The sequence below is a fragment of the Chiloscyllium punctatum genome, chromosome 10, assembly GCF_047496795.1.
Source record: "Chiloscyllium punctatum isolate Juve2018m chromosome 10, sChiPun1.3, whole genome shotgun sequence".
NCBI classification, from domain to species: domain Eukaryota; kingdom Metazoa; phylum Chordata; class Chondrichthyes; order Orectolobiformes; family Hemiscylliidae; genus Chiloscyllium; species Chiloscyllium punctatum.
The window spans coordinates 82,770,292-82,791,884 of record NC_092748.1 but is presented as its reverse complement, the minus strand read 5'-3'; the positions used below and the strand labels follow the sequence as shown (position 1 = coordinate 82,791,884).

The 21,593-nt window shown below is 38.9% G+C and overlaps 2 protein-coding genes across 2 annotated transcripts in view; both read left to right on the top strand.

Moving 5' to 3' along the window:
- LOC140482347 (uncharacterized) overlaps window positions 1-4,150 on the top strand; it is a 57,316-nt gene extending 53,166 nt beyond the window's left edge. The window contains exons 8-10 of the mRNA XM_072579667.1: window positions 1,247-1,515; window positions 3,554-3,606; window positions 3,845-4,150. Coding sequence (XP_072435768.1) covers window positions 1,247-1,515; window positions 3,554-3,606; window positions 3,845-3,958 — 436 coding nt within the window. The 3' untranslated portion in view covers window positions 3,959-4,150. The remainder of the gene's footprint in view (window positions 1-1,246; window positions 1,516-3,553; window positions 3,607-3,844) is intronic.
- A 160-nt stretch (window positions 4,151-4,310) lies between these two features.
- Window positions 4,311-21,103, top strand: map3k19 (mitogen-activated protein kinase kinase kinase 19). The gene is made up of 5 exons (XM_072578348.1): window positions 4,311-4,319; window positions 4,523-7,246; window positions 7,394-7,546; window positions 16,970-17,667; window positions 20,952-21,103. Exons 1-5 carry the CDS (start codon window positions 4,311-4,313, stop codon window positions 21,043-21,045), a joined length of 3,678 nt encoding a protein of 1,225 aa, XP_072434449.1. The 3' UTR covers window positions 21,046-21,103.
- Window positions 21,104-21,593: the final 490 nt, after the last annotated feature.

Below are 21,593 nucleotides of genomic sequence, written 5' to 3'. Positions count from 1 at the left end.
AAAGATCCTTAGACAGTACCTTCCAAACGCACCCAGAAGGGCAAGGGCTGCATATATATGGGAACACCACCAGCTGCAAGTCATTCACCATCCTAACTTGGAAATATATCACCGTTCCTTCACTGTCACTTTGTCAAAATCCTGGAATTCCCTCCCTAACAGCATTGTGGGTTAACTCACAGCATGTGGACTGCAAGAAGGCAACTAACCACTATTTTCTCAAGGACACCTTGGGATGGGGAATAAATGCTGGCCTAGTAACTGATGCCCACATCCCATGAATGAATGAAATAATAAAACCCTTTTCTGGATTTTGTTTTTCCTGAAAACAAAAATACAAATTTATTCCCATTATAATGGTTTATCAGTTAGGTTTATGCGACAATCAAATTAATTGTCATTTTACTGGAATCTCACATTTTCCCTTTTCACTCTGCTATTGCTTGTTGCATAGAATTGAACTTCATTTCTTGCCATTAGTAAGCAGAGCTATTGAAAGATTTTTGAGATTGCAGAAACATCAACACAATGCATAATGCTGGTGCATACAATGATTATACATTTTGTTTTAGAAATAGAGTCCCTACAGTGTGGAAACAGGCCATTTGGCCCAACAAATCCACACCGACCCTCCAAAGAGTATCCCACCCAGACCCATTACTCTACATTTCCCCTGACCAATGCATCTAGCCTACACATATCTGAACACAATGGACAATTTAGCATGGCTAGTTCATCTAACCTGCACATCTTTAGATTGTGGGAAGAAACCAGAGCCCCCAGAGGAAACCCACACAGACATGGGGAGAACGTACAGACTCCACACACACATGGTTGCCCTAGGCTGGAATCAAACCCAGGTGTCTGGCGCTGTGAGGTAGCAGTGCTAACTACCGAGCCACCGTGCCACCCCAAGATATCCCCAGGAATTAGATGTCCTAAATATTAGACACAAATGTACGATTATTAGAGTAGAAATGCAAATTCACATCTTTAAAGATATCTTTTATAAAAATATCAGTGTTTATTGAAGTTTTTCAAATTTAAAATGATGCACAAAAACTAAATCCATGCAGTAGAAACAAGAACTAATTATTAGTGCACAGATGAATTCATCTACTGTCAATCTGGTCATTGATTTCCTTGCACAGCCTATGTAATCATGGGAGAAAAAGCTTTTAAATGTGACAGGGATATGGCTAAATAGGTTCAGAAAAGATAATGATATGTGTAATATCATTTATAGTCCAGAGATCACATTGGAAAATACTTGGAAAGGTCTCAAGAGAGAAAAGCTACGTCATTCATCTCTCCCAGATGAAACACTGCTGGCTTCTATAAAGCTAAAGGAGCCACCTTCATTAAACGTGCCAACCCGGAGGAACAAGTTGGGTAAAAATGTGCCGACTACTGAAGATATCACTGGAATGCATGGCTCGGAATCTGAACCAAATATCAATTATACTGAAGCACACCTGGATTACTTACGAGATTCACAGACTCATAATCAACAAAGTAAGCAGACTTCCATTCTTTTTTGCTCACTCTTTTTCTTAGTACAACACAATTTTGCAGAGACATCAAGAAAATATGCATGAATAATGGCTACTTGGAAGTGATTACCAAACCCTCAAGTGTTTCAGAAATGTTTCAATAGTGGTATAAGTCTCGAACAGATTGTCTTGAGAACAAGCATGAAAATATAATTGTGGTCATCTAACCAATTTTACAATTAAAGTTTAACTTTTTTAAGGGAAGTCTGATTCTAGCAATTCCAGAGCAGGAATATTGATCAGTGAAATATCTGTCAACTTTCTGAACAAAGCTGTTTTAACTGCAATTTCAGCTTTGCAATGTAAACCTTACTCATCAGTTCACTCAGCAGGTTGCTTTTGGCAGCTCACTTCCACTTTGTCAGAATTTCTGAAAGTGAATGTAGCTGTTTAAGGAACGGAGCCGATTCATACTGAGAAAGGTTCTATGCAACAAAATGGAGTTTCCAGATTGGTCACAGAGCACTTAGTTGGAACAACTTCTTGATTCAATAGTGCAAGAATAAAATTATTGGTGTGTTTTGCATGCAAGAAAGCCCCCCCACCCCAATCCCTCAGGAAAAAAAGATACAAAAATGATACAGAGGTTTGATTTGTATTGCATACTTCAAACAGGAGGATCGGTATATCCACTTCCAACTACCCCTGTTTTTTAGGGGATTTTCCCTTTGAGAGTTTCCACTCTAGGGTGAACCAGAAAAACAGAGCAATCCCTGAAAGGAAGTGGGTGTCAGAAAAAAGGCTGCACCTAATAGCTATGTACATACACGACCTGTCAGTACCTTGTATGTTTAATTAAATTAGACTGTCCTTCACAATTTACTATGCCAAAATTGAAAAGGCATTACAACCCTCAGACTGTCATATACTTATTGCTGCTCCCTGCAAATCACTAATTATATTCAAGCAGATTAGGAGATGAGTGAAATTGTGATCAGGAACAGGCAGATTTAGGGAAACATTGGATTCCACTTTCAATGTAGATTTGATCAGATCCTGTTTTTTAACAGAATTTTAATTTTAATGAAAGAGCTCAAGAGCGGAGGAAAAGATCTTCAGGTAGTTCCCTTCATGTGGTTCAAAACTCTTACTGGTTTTAACTAGGATTATGAGTTCCTGTGAAGAATTTCTCTGAAGGGCTTCTCAAAACTCTAATGTGAAGAGTAATTATCTAGCAAGGCCGTCTTTCTTTGCCATCTCTCTCTTCAGCAAATCATTTTCTTCCAAAATTATTTTCCGGGCTTGTAGAGCCAATGTGGTGTCGGAAACCATTGGGGATTAAAATTGAAGGCAGGAAAAATTAAGGTCAGGTTTAGTTTGAAGAAGCTACAAAAGTGAAATGAGTCAATCAACAGGACAGTGTGGCTGAAGAGCAAAAATGGTCAAAGTGAGGTGGAGTTTTAACAAATTCTAGATCAAATCAGCATTTGAAATTCTGTTAGAGCACCATCCCATGGCATTGCAAGGAAATGTTATCCATAAATACAATGAATAGGATCAACCTGAATATTCTCATTGGAGATCTTAATAAGATCAGCCTACATGTTAATTTCAAAATATTGTGGAATGATAGCAATACTGCAAAGTTCTTAGGGTGTGTCTGTTCAGGTTGGACCATAACATTTGTGTGCATGCAAACTGCAAAATTCCCAGCTGTGATACAATCAAACACTTATGAAATGACAATCCATTAGTAAAATAAAATAACTTGTTAAAATAATCAGTTAAACGAATCATGTATTCATGATATGGACATTTAATCAGCTTTTCTCTAAGATGTTTTCTCATTTGATTGGAATGAAAACAACTAAACCTGAAGAAATTATATTGATACAAAATTCGAAAATTATATTCAGACAGATTATCTAGTTCTTATTGTAAATCATTTGAACTGCCTTATCAATATTATAATTTCCTTCCAAAATGTTGCTAAATTGCAGATTTATTTGAAGCACAGAAATTGAGATAAACGTTCTGACCCTATATGATTTCATTTTTAGCGTCAAAAAACAAAGTGGCACCTGATTCAAAGAATAGCAGCAACAATTTCAAGGTTTGTTCCAAATTTGTAATCTTAAATGTCAATCACACATAAGGCCTTAGCTTTATTGTCATGAGGGGACTCATCAATACCTTAATTTTCAAGTTTTCCATTTCCTTTACATGCTGTTATTCCATTTCTTTTTTGGCAGCAAGAGCTTTTAACTCTTGACAACTCACTGCTACCTGGGACCCCAGGATAATTGCTGACCTTGTTCTCAGCAGTAATTTATTCCCCTCTCTATTCACAGCAACTCTCCAAGATTCATACAAGGCTGTTGAGCTACAAACTGGGACACCTTCTTGGTTCAACCACAAACTCTCTGTCGTCACCTAAATGCTCGGCAGAATCTCCAAAAACTTAGACAAAAAGCAAAATACCATGGAAGTCTCAAAGAAGTCATATTCAACTCGGGATTGTCACCCTTTTATTCTTTCCACAGATGCAGCCAGACCAGTATATTTTCAGTATTATTTTCATCTCCATGTATTCAGCCTGCCAAAGTCCAAACGTAATTTTCAATTGGCAACACAAATCCTCAAAAGAGAAATCATGTCCTTTTAGCCTTGGATACATTGGCTCCAAGGATATCTTACAGGCAGCATCTGCAAGGAAAATTGACATGATATTGGTTATTACATGTTTTAAAAATAACTATTTCCCTGGCTTTTATTACAATTCCTGACTAAGATTTATTACTTTCATTGAAGTATTTCATGACAAAAGTACGTCCCTATGCATAACTGTATTAGAAACTCTTTAAATGTAGTTTTATTATCAATGCTGTTTCCATTATAAAGAATTGACCAAAGCTTTGAATGTGGTGTCACTTTAAACATAATGGGGTAGAGTCTAACTCTAAAAACAGGATAAAATAATCTGTGTAACTCCAGATGAAATCTAATCTTTATATTTTTGCAAACCACAGCTGTCTTTACCTCAACTGGGCACCAACAATGCAAAGCCTTCGGTGCCTGTGCAACATTTCCCAACACAGGGAAGAAGAGTCACTGATGAATTAAATGAGAGTGATATCTCTAATGCTACTGTTATAACCTTGCCATCAAAACAACATCTAAGTCATTTGTTATTACCACATGAATCAGTCACAAGGAGAAAAGGATTTAGTAAACAATCCCAAGCATTGTCTTGCAGCCAAGAAACTTCAAACGATTTCTCTAGTGCCAATGTACCTAGCAACCAAGAGTCAGTCAATATTGGTGAATGTCCTGAATACACTCAGAGCCTTGAACCACAAGACACACTGACATCAGAAACAGGATATGACATTGAAAATAATAAATTGAGTTTACCTCTTCCTATGCCCCTCAGTAATGACTCGGAGTGTGTAGCTTCTGACAAAAAAATCAAACAACAACTTCTAGATGAAGAAACATCTAAACATCTGTTTGCAAATGATGTTGCTAATTTAACACCTACAAAAAATACATACTGCGCTTCAGCTGGATCAGATAAAAAATGCAACTACAAAGAAGCTGAAACTGCAGAGACAATCTTAGATGGAGAAGTATTTGATGCTAGTTATTGCAAAGATGATATTGTACTATTGGATGCAATTCATTCTGGCGAGCTGAATTTTGAGACTAGGGAGACCCTTACTAAAGGGAGCATGAATGCAGATCTTTTTAACTCTATAGCCATGGACCCAGAGGAAAATACAAATTTCCAGGATGCACAAAATTCAAGAATATCAGCTAATGAGGTCCTTCCATGCAAAGAAGATATTGAACTAAGAAATAATCTGTTTCTAGACAAGAATGCAAGAGAAAACATAAGCCACAAAAGCACTGCTCAAAAGAATTTAGCAAAGAATTTTGGGCAAAATGTAACTATTCCAAAACAGGCTGTCAGGACAAAATATGCCACTTTTAGAAAAGAAAACGCAGCACAGAAAGATATGAAAATTGACTTAAAATGCACTTCTGCCATACGTGTCACAGTGGCAAAACAATCACCAACCAAAGCACAGCACTTTTTGAAAATGAACCCTCTTAAAATGAAAAACACTAGTAAGAGCATGTCGTACAAAGCCAATCAAAGTCTCAACATTTTAACGTTAAAAGAAACAGAAAAGAATAAGAAAATAAGCAAGATTAACTGTGTCAATCAAAGGACTATCCCCACTCCAGAACGTATCAACAAATGTAGTGCCAAGTCATTACAGTGCCTCTCCATTCCAACACAAAGTTGGCTGAGGAAGAGTATACTTATGCCCTCAACTGCTCAGTTATTAAAACATAAAAAAAGGCCAAGCCTCCCTACACTGGAGAATCCTGATCTACACCAAGTTGCATCAAAAGTGAAAACAAAAGAACAAGATGGAATTAAGTGCCTCTTGAGAAATGGATCAGTTCCTAATGAACAAAATCTTCCAAATATCAACAGAATTTCAAACAGTCTGAATAAATCACCAGTTCTGCAGGTTTCAAGCTCACATGTCACTGATAATTTCTCAGCATTAAAGTATAGTGATATGTTTCAGGAAATAAATCCAACTGAGAAAGGTCCAGGCATTTATGAAATGTTTGGCACTCCTGTATACTGCACCGTGCGAAACTCCACAACTCGTGAAAGTAGTCATAAAGCTATTCAGTCTATGCCACCTAAAAGGCGATCAATATGTAAGAATTCCAAATCAAATCAAACAACTTCAAGAATTACTGCAAAAATTTCAAAACATAATCTGAATTCTAAACATAAGAAAAGTCCCACGAATGTTAAAAAAAAGAGTGTTGATGAGAATGCAGGAGAGAAAAACACTCCTTTATTCGGTGATGAAGGACAAGAAAATGAGAAAGTTTCTGGCCACAATTGCCACAAAAAAACCTACAGGAAAGAAGCATTATCCTTTGAATTAAATAACCAAGAGAATAATGGTAATCCATCAGATGGTGCAAACTCCCTTCATTCATTATCAAATTATGAAGTTGAGCTAGATAACCAGTATTTGTCAACCATTACAGAAATCTCACTTAAGCAAACTTCAATGAAATCTGACATTTCAGAAGATTTATGTAAGGAATCATCATGTACTTCAGTTAATGGAGATGATCTAGGACATGATGTAACTCATCAGTATAAATCTTCAATGCTCCCAAAGAGTAAGGATGCAGATAGCCTTGCTGCTAATTTATATGAGTTACAACAGCAACTGAACATCACACTTAAAGACGGTGTTGACTTGGATAAAGGAAGTGTAACTGTAGAATGCCCAGGGATTACAGATGCACAAGAGTCTATAACTGCTATGTCTAATCAGGTTATCTGGAATGTTAGAGAGGATGAAACAGAACCTATTGCCTTATGCACTGAAGACCAAGATAACACCATCTCTTCTAAAGTAAAAGCTGCTTCAAACCCAGATTTCAATTATACTGGTCTCTCAATTCAACCAACGATCAACACCTGGACTGCAGAAGAGGTCTGCCCTCCACATTGCTTTAAGCATGATAGTCAAGACAGTCTTACAGATGATTTACTTAGTTGTCTGGCATCAGCATTGTTGTTAGAAGAAAAAATTACTTGTACTGACACAATAGAAGTGACCAAACAGTTTCTACAAAAGGAAGATGATAGTAAGAATGGCTTGTTTCAAAATGGAAATGGAAGAGTAAATGAGAATAGCCTTCAGGTAATTAAAAAAAAAATTCCATTGATCTTTATGAAAAATCTCTCATGTCAGTAAAAAAGTAACAACACAATAAATTGCAATGGAAACTTAAAAGGAAAAATCAGTTTTTAGGAAAGTTTTTAAGCGTGATTATTTTGTTCCCAACAGAGTGCCGAATATACAGTTACAAAACTATCTAAGACTTCTAGCAGATCAAACAGTTCACTTGGCCATTCCATAGAGTCTGAATGGAGCTCTAGTTGTAACGATGCCATTATATGGACCAAAGGAAATGTGCTTGGCAAAGGAGCCTATGGCACAGTGAGTAACTGTAAATTGCTGTTGATTTTAAAGATGAAATATTAACACTCAATAAGAATAAATTGTAATACTTTTCTGCTGTTACAAAAATTGTCTACTTGAAAAATATTAAAGGATTAAATGGGCAAAATTGATACAAATAGATTACAGTGCAAGATAGTTTGATATTATCCACTTGATACCTAAAAAGGAAACAGACCAAATTTCTAAATGGTAAAAAGCTACAAATGGTGGACTTTCAGAAAATCTTGTAGTTTATGTACTGAGCTCATTACATTACCATGAACAGGTACAGAAAATAATCAAGCCCTTGTTACACCAGGCCTGGAATGCTGTGAACAGTCCTGGGCACCACACCTTAGGAAAGCTAGTGACTATGGGAGAAACACAATACAAATTAACTAGAATAACACGTGGAATCCAAGATTTTAAATGACAAGGAAAGATCGAGCAAATGTTCATTAGAGTATAGCAGGTTACATAGTGATTTGACTGAAGTTTAAGATAGTAGATGAAACAGATAAAATAGCTTTTGGGGAGGGGGATGGAAATCTATGTTCATTAGTTGGGAAGTTTATGAATTGGGAGCAAACTAAGAGTTAAAGCCAGATATTTAAACTGAAATTAGAAACAGTTATTTATTCAAAGGTTGGTAGCGGTTTGGCACGCATGTTAGCAAACAGCAATATTGATAACTCAGTTAATTTAAAACTGGGATAGATAGATTTCTGTTAACCAGGTATTATGGCATGGGGAAGGGGGCACCTGTAGCCATCAGCAGGTATGCACAAATTAACATCAGCAACTCATGGTTCAATCTTGTCACAGCTTGATGTCAACTCGGACCCTTCTTCCTTGCCCTGCCTTTTGTTTTAAAGAAAAGCAACACTTTGCAATGGTTTGGTGATCAAGGACCATTCGTCAGGCAGGGAACTCGAAGAAGGAGGATGGCACAGAGCCTGGCTCTGTGGCTCAGAAGGGAAGAGGGAAGAATAGTAGAGCACTAGTGACAGGAGATTCAATCGTGCGAGGAACAGACAGGAGATTCTACGGTCGCAAGCGAGTCTCCCATGGTATGTTGCCTCCCAGGTGCCAAGGTTGGGGATGTCTCTGATCTAGTCTACAGGATTCTTAAGGGGGAGGGAGAGCAGCCAGAAGTCGTGGTACACATCGGTACCAATGACAGAGGTAGGGAAAGGGAGGATACCTGAAAAGAGAATATAGGGAGTTAGGTCGGAAGCTAAAAGGCAGGATGAGCAGAGTAGTAATCTCAGGATTGCTACCGGTGTTACAGGCTAGTGAGGTAAGGAATAGGCAGCAAGTGCAGGTGAATATGTGGCTGCAGAGCTGGTGTAGGAGTGAGGGCTTCAGATATGTGGATCATTGGGATACCTTCTGGGGAAGATAGGACCTGTACAAGAAGGACAGGTTGCACTTGAACTGAAAGGGCACCAATATCCTTGGCAGGGGGTTTACTAGAGCTCTTCGGAAGGGTTCAAACCAGACTGGCAGGGTTGGAAACCAGAGCTATAAATCAGATTATGGAGTAGGTAGTGAACAGTCAGGTACAGCCTGTAGTCAGTCTATGAAGAGGGAAAAGGTACAATCAGTGTGATGCATTGAATTGTGGACAGGTTTGTCCCACAGAGGCGAGGAAGGGATGGTAGGTTTAAAGAACCTTTGGTGAGAAGGGATGTGGAACATCTAGCCAAGAGGAAGAAGGAAGCTTACTTAAGGTTGAGGAGGCAAGAATCAGACTCAGGGCTCTAGAGGGTTACAAGGCAGCCAGGAAGGAACTGAAGAATGGACTTAGGAGAGCTAGAAGAGGGCATGAAAAAGCTTTAGCGGGTACAATTAAGGAAAACCCTAAGGCATTCTACACCTGTGAGCGACAAGATGATGGCCAGAGTGAGTGTAGGGCCAATCATGGATAGTGGAGAGAACTTGTGCTCGGAATTGGAGGTGGTAGGGGAGGGCCTTAATGAATATTTTACTTCAGTATTCACTAATGAGAGGGACATTGATATTTCTATGGACAGCATAAAACAAACAGATTGATATGCTCAAACAGTTTGATGTTAAGAAGGAGGATGTGCTGAAACTTTTGAAAAACAAGGATAGATAAATCCCCTGAGCCAGATGGATATACCCCAGGTTACTTCAGGAAGTGAGGGAAGAGATTGCTGCGCCTTTGGCGATGCTCTTTGCATCCCCACTGTCCACTAGAATACTGCCAGATGATTAGAGAGTGGCAAATGTTATTCCCTTGCTTAAGAAAGAGAATAGGGATAATCCTGGGAATTACAGAACAGTCTGTGGTGGGCAATGTATTAGAGAGGATCCTGAGAGACAGGATTTATGATTGCTTGGAAAACTACATATCTTTAGAAATAGTCAGCATGGCTTTGTGAGGGATAGATCATGCCTCAAACCTCTTAAATTCTTTGAGGATGTGACAAAATACATTGATGAAGGTAGAGCAGTAGTGTGGTGTACAGGAACTTTAGCAAGGCGTATGATGAGGTTCCCCATGATAGTTTCATTCAGAAAGTAAGGACGCATAGGCTACAGGGAAATCTGGCTGTCTAGATATAGAATTGGCTGACCCATAGAAGACAGAGGGTGGTGGTAAATGGAAAGTACTTAGCCTGGAGCTGGGTGACCAGTGGTGTTCTGCAGAGATTGATTCTGGAATCTCTACTCTTTGTGATTTTTATAAATAACTTGAAGTGAAAGGGCGGGTTAGTAAGTTTGCCAATGACACAAAGGTGGTGTGGATAGTGTGGAGAACTGATGTAGGTTGCAACGGGATATTGATAGGATGCAGAACTGGGTTGTTAAGTGGCACACGGAGTTCAAACTGAAAAATTGTGAAGTAATTCACTTTGGAAGGCCGAATTGGAATGCAGAATACAGGGTTCTTGGCAGTGTGGAGGAACAGAGGGATCTTGGGGTCCATGTCCATCGATCCCTCAAAGTTGCCACCCAAGTTGATGGGGTTGTTAAGAAGGCGCATGATGTGTTGGCTTTCATTAGCAGGGGTATTGAGTTTAAGAGTTGTGAGGTTATGCTGCAGCTCTAGAGTGCCCCAGTCAGACCACACTTGGAATATTATGTTCAGTTCTGGTTGCCTCATTATAGGAAAGATGTGGGAGCTTTAGAAAGGGTGCAGAAGAGATTTACCAGGATGCTGCCTGGACTGAAGGGCATGTCTTATGAAGAAAGGTTGAGGGAGCTAGGGCTTTTCTCATTGCAACAAAGAAGGATGAGCAGTGACTTCATAGAGGTGCACAAGATGATGAGAGGCATAGACAGACTGCATAATCAGAGACATTTTCCCACCCTTCCACTTCAAGTTATTTATAAAAATCACAAAGAGTAGAGGTTCCAGAATCGATCTCTGCAGAACACCATGGTCACCCAGCTCCAGGCTAAGGCGTTTGATGAGGTTCTATCATGATGGGGCATAATTTTAAAGGTGATTGGAGGAAGGTTTAGGGGAGATGTCAGAGGTAGTTTATTTACACAGAGTGTGGTGGGAAGATGTAGATTTGCTTGCTGAGTTGGAAGGTTTATTTCCAAACGTTTCATCAACCTACTAGGTAACATCTTCAGTGGGCCTCTGGGTGAAGCACTGCTGATGATTCCTGCTTTCTATTTATATGTTTGGGTTTCTTTAGGTTGGTGATGTCATTTCCTGTGGTGATGTCATTTCCTGTTCTTTTTCTCAGGGGGTGGTAGATGGGGTCTAACTCGATGTGTTTGTTGATAGCGTTCCAGTTGGAATGTCACGCTTCTAGGAATTCTCGTGCACGTCCCTATTTGACTTGTCCTAGGATTGATGTGTTGTCCCAGTCAAAGTGGTGTCCTTCCTTATCTGTATGTAAGGATACTAGTGAGAGAGGGTCATGTTGTTTTGTGGCTAGTTTTCTGTCTGTTTGTCCAATGTAGTGTTTGTTACAGTTCTTGCATGGTATTTTGTAAACGACATTAGTTTTGCTTGTCTGTATAAGGTCTTTCAAGTTCATTAGCTGCTGTTTTAGTGTGTTGCTAGGTTTGTGGGCTATCATGATGCCAAGAGGTCTGAGTAGTCTGGCAGTCATTTCTGAGATGACTTTGATGTAGGGGATGTAGAGTTTCTGGACATGTTTTATCTGCTTGTTTGGGTTTGTTGCTGAGAAATCGGCGGACTGTGTTCATTGGGTACCCATTCTTTTTGAATACACGGTATAGGTGATTTTCTTCCAGTCTGCGTAGTTCCTCTGTGCTGCAGTGTGTGTTGGCTCTTTGAAATAATGTTCAGATGCAGTTTCGTTTGTGGATATTGGAATTATTTCTTCTGTAATTCAATATTTGGTCCATATGTGTTGTTTTCCTCTAGAAACTAGTTTGAAGTTCCCCACTGGCTGTTTGCTCTACTGTGACATCTAGGAATGGCAGTTTGTTATTATTTTCCTCCTCTTTAGTGAATTTTTTTCAGAACCTTAACCTGAGCTACAAATCTTCTCAAAACTCGCTAAGAGCGGTGTGTGCACGGAACACACTGCCAGCAATGGTAGTAGAGTCAGATACATTAGGGACATTTAAGCGACTCTCAAGAGTAAAATGAACAGTATGTAGGTTAGTCTGATCTTAGAGTAGGATAAAAAGTTGGCACAACATTAACTGCCAAAGGGCCTGTACTGTGTTGTACTATTCTTTGGTCTATGTATTGAGGAACATTGACACAGGCAGGCGTGAGCAGTTATTTTATGGGTGACCTGTGAACTAATTGAATGATCCTGCTGTATTTGTTCACTAGGTGTTGGAATATTTTACACAAATATTTAAACCACAGGAGGTTACCATTCAGGCCATGTGTACCTGTTGGCCCCACACACAAATGAAAATTCCAATCTCATCCTACCTCCATTGTGTGGTTCTGATTAGATTAGATTCCTCACAATGTGGAAACAGGCCCTTTGGCCCAACAAGTCCACATGTACAAGAACATTTTCTGATTCAGTATGTTAATGTACCTACTAGAGAAGGTGCAAAACTTGACCTACTCTTGGGAAATAAGGCAGGACAGGTGATTGAGGTGTCAGTGGGGGAGCACTTTAGGGCCAGCGACCATAATTCTATTAGATTTAAAATAGTGATGGAACAGATTAGAACTTCAACTTTTATATTTGGTCTAAATTGGAGAAAGGCCAATTTTGACAGTATTAGGCAAGAACCTTTGAAAGCTGATTGGGGGCAGATATTCGCAGGTAAAGGGACGGCTGGAAAATGGGATGCCTTCAGGAATGAGATAACGAGAATCCAGATAAAGTATATTCCTGTTAGGGTGAAAGGAAAGGCTGGTAGGTATAGGGAATGTTGGATGACTAAAGAAATTGATGGTTTGGTTAAGAAAAAGAAGGAAGCATTTGTAAGGTATAGACAGGATAAATCGAGTGAATCCATGGAAGAGTATAAGGAAGTAGGAGTATACTTAAGAGGGAAATCAGGACAGCAAAAAGGGAACATGAGAAATCTTTGGCAAATAGAATTAAGGTGAATCCAAACGGTTTTTACAAATATATAAAGGACAAAAGGGTAACTAGGGAGAGAATAGGGTCCCTCAAAGATCAGCAAAGCGGCCTTTGTGTGGAGCCACAGAAAATGGGAGATACTAAACGAGTATTTTGCATCAGTATTTACTGTGGAAAAGGATATGGAAGATATAGACTGTAGGGAAATAGATGGTGACATCTTGCAAAATGTCCATATATACAAAGGAGGAGGTGCTGGATGTCTTGAAATGCGTAGAGATGGATAAATCCCCAGGACCTGATCAGGTGTACCCTGGAACTCTGTGGGAAGCTAGAGAGGTGATTGCTGGGCCTCTTGCTGAGATATTTGTATCATTGATAGTCACATGTAAGGTGCCAGATGACTGGAGGTTGGCTAACGTGGTGCCACTGTTTAAGAAGGGTGGTAAGGACAAGCCAGAGAACTATAGACCAGTGAGCCTGACGTCGACGGTGGACAAGTTGTTGGAGGGAATCCTGAGGGACAGGATGTACATGTATTTGGAAAGGCAAGGACTGATTAGGGATAGTCAACATGGCTTTGTACATGGGAAATTATGTCTTACAAACTTGATTGAGATTGTTGAAGAAGTAACAAAGAGGATTGATGAGGGCAGAGTGGTAGATGTGATCTATATGGGCTTCAGTAAGGTGTTCGACAAGTTTCCCCATGGGAGACTGATTAGCAAGGTTAGATCTAATGGAATAGAGGGAGAACTCGCCATTTGGATACAGAACTGGCTCTAAGGTAGAAGACAGAGGGTGGTGGTGGAGGGTTGTTTTTCAGACTCGAGGCCTGTGACCAGTGGAGTGCCACAAGGATCGGTGCTGGGTCCTCTACTTTTTGTCATTTATATAAATGATTTGGATGCGAGCGTAAGAGGTAGAGTTAGTAAGTTTGCAGATGACACCAAAACTGGAGGTGTAGTGGACAGCAAAGAGGGTTACCTCAGATTACAACAGGATCTTGACCAGATGGGCCAATGAGCTGAGAAGTGGCAGATGGAGTTTAATTCAGATAAATGTGAGGTGCTGCATTTTGGGAAAGCAAATCTTAGCAGGACTTATACACTTAATGGTAATATCCGAGGCAGTGTTGCTGAACAAAGAGACCTTGGAGTGCAGGCTCATAGCTCCTGAAAGCGGAGTTGCAGGTAGATAGGATAGTGAAGAAGGTGTTTGGTATGCTTTCTTTTATTGGTCAGAGTATTGAGTACAGGAGTTGGAAGGTCAGGGTGTTGTGGCTGTATAGGACACCGTTGGAATATTGCATGCAATTCTGGTCTCCTTCCTATCGGAAAGATGTTGTGAAACTTGAAAGGGTTCAGAAAAGGTTTACAAGGATGTTGCCAGGGTTGGAGGATTTGAGCTTTAGGGAGAGGCTCAACAGGCTGGGTCTGTTTTCCCTGGAGCGTCAGAGGCTGAGGGGTGACCTTGTATAGGTTTACAAAATTATGAGGGGCGTGGATAGGGTAAATAGACAAAGTCTTTGTCCTGGACTTGGGGAGTCCAGAACTAGAGGACATAGATTTAGGGTAGGAGGGGAAGGATATAAAAGAGACCTAAGGGGCAACTTTTTCACGCAGAGGGTGGTACGTGTATGGAATGAGCTGCCAGAGGAAGTGGTGGAGGCTGGTACAATTGTGACATTTGGATGGGTATATGAATGGGAAGGGTTTGGAGGGGTATGGGCCAAGTGCTGGCAGGTGGAACTGGATTGGGTTTTGGGATATCTGGTCAGCATGGACGGGTTGGACCGAAGGGTCTGTTTCCATGCTGTACATCTCTCTGACCAACCCTCCGAAGAGTAACCCACGCAGACCCATTTCCCTCTGACTAATGCACCTAACACTCTGGGCAGTTTAACATGGCCAATTCACCTGACTTGTACATCTTTGGACTGTGGGAGGAAACCCACGCAGGCACACGTAGAATGTGCAAACTCCACACAGACAGTTGCCCAAGGCTGGAATCAAACCTGGGACCCTGGTGCTGGGAGGCAGCAGTGCTAACCACTGAGACACCATGCTGGTTCTCTAGCAACACATCAAGTACACATCCAACAAGTAGCTTTATTTAACCAGAACGTGTCTTCGACTTATACAATCCTTTCAGGCAGAGTTTCAGATATTCACCACATCCTAAACAATAGCAAAAAAGCTCCTTTAATCCATTGACAAAATCAATTTCAATCAAAGTTCCCTGGATTTTGATTACCTTAACAGAAATAGCTCCTCCTTGTCTGCAATATCTATAACTTCCATTTCATAACTATATATACTGCAATTAAATATTTCCCAAGCCTTCTTTATTCCAAAAAGAATAGCTGAACTAATCCTTCCAAATAGCTTAAATTCTTTACACTAGAGAGAGGTTTTATGAGGAAGTTGCCAAGATTGATCGAGTGGAGGCTGTCTTTTCTGTGTTTCTTTAGATGGAGTTAGATAGATTTCTCGATTAATAAGGGAGTCAAATAGAATTGGTACTGCTATCACATCAGTCATAGTCTTATCAAGCTACAGACCAGGAATGAGGGGCCAAATAGCCCACCTCTGCACCTCATGCTTATGCTCTGTCCTGCTAACTTCAGGGATCTGAAGACATAAATTCCAATGTTCTTCTGATCTTATACATATCGCACAATCCTTCCAATCACTGTACATCCCATTGTGTTCCTCATCTTCCCTAACTGCATACCTGTCAATTCTCTAGATTAAGTTCAGTTGTTACCTTTCTGTTCAAATGGACAGTGCAATGACATCTTCCTGGAGTCTAGTTTTTGTTCCGTTGACCACATGACCACTTTTCATACCATCTGTAAACTTCCTACTTACATGCCACCCATGCAGGTTTAATCCATATGTGTATAAAAAAGACAGGACAAGGACACAGTACTGAGCCCTTTAGAACTCCACCTGTTGACCCTTGCAACTTGCTTCCTTTCACTGAATTTAATTTCCTTGGAATCTCATGAGCTGTTAGTCTTCTGATAAGCACAGCAGTTCAGGCAGCATCCGAGGAGCAGTAAAATCGACGTTTCGGGCAGAAGCCCTTCATCAGGAAATGAAGGGCTTTTGCCCGAAACGTCGATTTTACTGCTCCTCAGCTGCTGCCTGAACTACTGTGCTTTTCCAGCACCACTCTAATCTAAACTCTGGTTTCCAGCGTCTGCAGTCATTGTCTTTACCTAGTCTTCTGATAAACCTGCTTCTTGGATTTTCTCAAAAGCCTCACTAAAAATCTTCATAGCCAGCCTCATTGTCCTTCCTTGTTACCTCCCCAAAAAATTCAAACTACTTTGGCAAATATCAAATACATCTTCACTTTTTAAATTAATCTCTGCCTCCCCAAATTACTTATGCTGTCTCTTTATTTCAATAATGTTCCCACCACTGTGTTCAGTTCCATGACTTGTAATTACATAAGCTCGCTTCTTTTGCAATTCTGAAATAATTAGGGACAAAACGTAGTATGACCACTGAAACACCTTTATTGTTTACAAAAACAGAAATTGCTGGCAAAACTCAATAGGTCTCGCAGCATTTCAGGTAGAAAGCAGAGGTTATGTTTAGAGTCTGTAGAAGAGTCACCAAAATATTACTCTGCTTTCTCACCAGAGATGCTGCTGGACTTGCTGAGTTTTGGAAGCCATTTCTGTTTTTGATTTAGATCTTTGTTTCATCATCTCAATTGTTCAGCTTATTTGAGATATCCAGTGGTGAAGTGTGGTTTTAATTATCTATGGTCATTCTTTTTTTAAAAAGTTACAACATAAAGCGGTTTTCTATACAGGCAAGTTTATTTCAATTCTGTCCTTTTACTTACAAACTAAGTGCTATATATGTCATTTCCTTTTTCAACTTTTTAGGTGTACTGTGGTCTAACCAGTCAAGGGAAATTAATTGCTGTTAAACAGGTTTCTTTGGATGCAACAAGTCAAATTGCAGCAGAAAAAGAGTATCAGAAATTAGAAGAGGAAATAGAATTACTGAAAAACCTGAAACACGTGAACATTGTGAGTTTTCTCGGTACAAACCTCGAAGCAAATGTTGTTAGCATTTTCATGGAGTTTGTTCCTGGTGGTTCCATTGCTGGTGTCATCAGTCGATTTGGGCCATTACCAGAACCTGTTTTTTGTACATATACTAAACAAATTTTAAAAGGAGTGGACTATTTACATGATAACAGGGTGATTCACAGAGACATAAAAGGAAACAATGTCATGCTTATGCCTAATGGTGTGATAAAACTTATTGATTTTGGATGTGCCAAACGCATGACTTGTGTGAACATGAATGATACGCACAGTGAAATGTTACTATCAATGCATGGAACTCCTTATTGGATGGCACCTGAAGTGATCAATGAGACTGGACACGGCAGGAAATCTGACATTTGGAGTATAGGCTGTACAGTGTTTGAAATGGCATCAGGGAAACCACCTTTGGCTCATATGGACAAAATGGCAGCCATGTTTTATATTGGAGCACATAGAGGTCTGATGCCTAACCTGCCTGAGGAGTTTTCTGAGAATGCAAGAGACTTTGTACAGATCTGTCTCACAAGGCAAGTATATTTCTAAATACCAATACATTTTGTATGATGTCACAAAATAGGAGGTAATCTATCAATTCAATATCTAGGCAATAGCATGGCAGTGTGGGTTGTGCATTCATTGTAGGGTTTGTTCAATTTTATATTGATATAAAACAAAAGCTCCATGTCAGTATTTAAGCTCCAAAATCTGCTCCTCTTTCTTAATCTAAATGCACCCCTTTATCCTTATATGCTTCCCTAGTTGCTGCTTTAAATGTATCAAGACTATTTGCTTCAACCATTCCATGCAGTAGAAAGCTCCACATTCTTCACACCCATTGGGTGAAGAGATTTTTATTCGACTGAAAGGGGTTGGTGCCTATTCCACCACAAGAAGACAGTTATACATCATGTCAAAAATCATGTTTTTTTTATATTGTTTTGATTTTTTAAATCATTGTGAAATAGAATAGAAAATTTAAATTTTGTAAAGCAGGCAGGTGTAATTGAAGCATAGAGAGTTATCTTTGAGGAGCTAAAAAGATGTAAAATAGCAGCATTGGTGAAACTGCATTGTTTCAACCTGACGCAGCTGAACAAGTCAACTTTCAACAGCTTGAAGAGCTACTACCATTGTTCGGTTTTAAGGAACAAAAATTTGACTGCAATTTGCAATGCCCATACGTACATAACTAAAAATAAAAATCAAGATGTTTCTAAATTGCCCTGCTTGTCTTTAGGTTTAGTTGCATCAATAACTAGCTGAGGTTTCAGCATGCAAACGTGGAGGGTATGACATTGCGAGGACTTACTGTAATGGTTTCTAATATGCTTAACCATCATCTGCTGTCACAGTTTTATTAGAGACTGTCAATGTTTAAAGAAAAAAATCTGAACTCTGTCACAAGATTTTTTAAGAAACTTTATTTTCTACCAAAACAAAGCAAGCAAATTCCTTTCAAAATTTTCAAAGTTTAATATTCATTTTTGCTAGGACCAATCCAAAAGCCTTGTTAGTCCTGCAGAATTTACTTTCTTTTTCCTTGATATTCCAATTATTCCCAAGGTAAGATTCTGTAGGGAGGCAGTCCAGCCAGCCTTCAGCTTCCCTTCACCAATGTCTTTATTCAGCTTGGTGGTAGAACCAACTGCCTTCCCAGTTTTTGAAGTTAGCTCTGCTGTCTTTTTCCCCCAATCATAAAGCTCAAAAGAACCATTGTGGATTACATCAACTAACTACAAACTATCTAGTTGATGCAATGGTGATTTTTCAAACTTCTATAGACACTGGAGTGACTCCTGTGGATCGGAAAGTAACAAACATCACGATTTAAGGGAGAACGAACTGGAAACTCCAGACCTGTTAGTCCTATACAAATAGTGCAGAAAATTCTAGAATCTATCATAAAGATATTACAAATTGACACTTTGTCAATGTGGATTTGCAATGGGAAACAACGTTTGATGAACATGGGGAGCATTTTTTTGGAAGATTTAATTAACAAAATTTATAAGGATTATAAATATACTTAGGATTTCCAGAAAGCTTTTGATAAGGTCCCCCACAGGATGCTACTTCAAAAAACTGAAGCACATAATATACTGACAAATTGAGGATTGGATGACAAAACATATCAGTGGACTGTGACTAGTAGCAGTAATTGGGGCCCCAGTTGTTCACAAGATATAGCAACAATATTTCCAAATTTACAGATAAGATGTTGAGGAATTTGTAAAGTGGCTTAGTGAATAGGCAAAAACATGGCAGATGGAAAATGTGGCAAAATGAGATGTTATCCATATTAGTGGGAGGAATTGAAGCATAAAATTTGAAAAGTGCATATATGAAAGGAATCTAGATGCCCTTGTCAATAAACATTTGAAGGCTTAACACGCAGGTGCCACAAGCTATTTGGAATACTAATAGAAATTGACAATGCACTTTTTGATATCTATATTACAAAACTTAGCATTGTAAGCTGTATGGAGGGTATCATCTGCACACTAAAGTATAGGTCATTAAAGTGTACATCAGGAAAAACAAAAAAGGTCCCAAAACCATAGTGTAGGGAAACACTGCTATGAAACTTCCCTCAGTGCTGAAAAATATCTATTCACCACAATCTTGCTAATCACTCAATGAAGTTTATACCAATGTTGTAACTGCCTTTTTTAGTCCACAAGCTATAACTTTTCTCAAGCATGTGTGGCAGTATATTAAATGCCCTTTGAAAGTTCATGTACACATCAAAAGCAAACTCTCCTTGCCCATTACCACTTTATAAACTCCAGCAAATTAATTATATATAATTTTCCCTTTAGAAATCCCTGTGGGTTGTTCCTAATCAATCCAGAGGATTACTAAATCTATCCTGAATAACTGATTCTAGAAAGTTGCCCTACCAAGTTAAACAGACTGGTCTGTAATTAATGAGCTTAATCTTCAGCATTTTTGAACACTGATAGAATGACTGCAATTCTCCAGGCCTTTGGCACTGTCCCAGAGTCTAGGGAAGACAAAGTTTGTGGCTCATGCTAGAATTTTCACTCAGTGCCTTCATTAATCTTGGATTATCTCATATGGTTTAGGTACCTTGTCAACTTTAAATATTGATAATTGACACTTCGTCATTAATTTCATACCCTTCTAGTATCAGAACTTCCATCTCAGTCACTATAGCCTAGCTAGCATCTAGCTCATTGGTAATGACAGATGCTAACTGTTTAGCTCATGCTCGGTTTGTAGCATGTAAATAATTTTGGCTTTAATTATTCTATTTCCACCCTTTTATCATGGATGTGCCTGCGTTGTTTATCTTAAGAAAAGTTGTTTATCTCCTTCCTTTCAACTAAGCAGCTCCAATTTATTTGCCGCTTCCCTTAAGAGGAAAGTTACCCTGCCTGTATCCAAACCAACCTTTTGAAGATGTTCCACTTGAAGATGGTTCAGCCAGTTTTCACCACTAATCTTTTGTCCTAGATTACCTGACACTTCTGCTTTAGGTTAGTGAAGTTAACAAGCAATTATTCTTATTCTGGATTGTCTATTGTCCAGCATTATCATCTTAAACCTTATAACACAAAGATTGTCTCTTGAATGCTACCCCACTTACACAATCTACATAACTCAGCTCAATTCCAAATAGATCCGGCATTGCATCCTTTTGTGTTTAATGGGACACATACTGTAGACATTTTCCAGAATAAATTGATGCCAATTGTATTAACAAATGTCTGAAACATTTTATTGGAAGTATAAACATGTCCCAAAGTAATGTATCAATAATTTTAATTGACAATCTTCTTAAATCCAGTGATCAGCATGAACGACCTTCAGCAAAACATCTTCTGCAACATCCATTCATCACAAAGAAACAAATCAAACATTTCAGGAAGACAAAATTATAGCAGAAAATTTCAAGCAACAATACTTTCAAGAGATCCTTTGGACAGCATAAAAAGGTGTTTCATATGCAAATTATTTACTTAAAAGAAAGGCATTTGTGGAACATATTTACACATTAAAATGTTTGTACTATAAAAGTAGTATTTTATACATTTTTTCTCAAATTAAGGATTATACTAATTTTTGAAATGCGTAGTATGAATTTCATATTTATTTTGCAATTGGGTAACTAGGAAATTTTTCACAATGTTCCCTTTGAAAGTTTAAGCACCCATGCAAAATAATAAAAACAGCTTGCCTGGGCAATTTTTTTAAAAAAAAGTTACTGCTTGCATCAGCCTAACTGAAATAAAAAGTTGAGATTTAAAATAGGAAACTGGAGTAGCCATTATTTTTGAGATAAAGATCTATCACTTTATAACTGCAGATTACAACCGCTGCAGATTTATTGAATGCACACAAGTAGAAAATTGCCCAGATATGTTTTGACTTGCAAATAGGACTGACAGCCCTTCAGAGGCACTGGCCACTTTCTCTTCATGTACCTGCA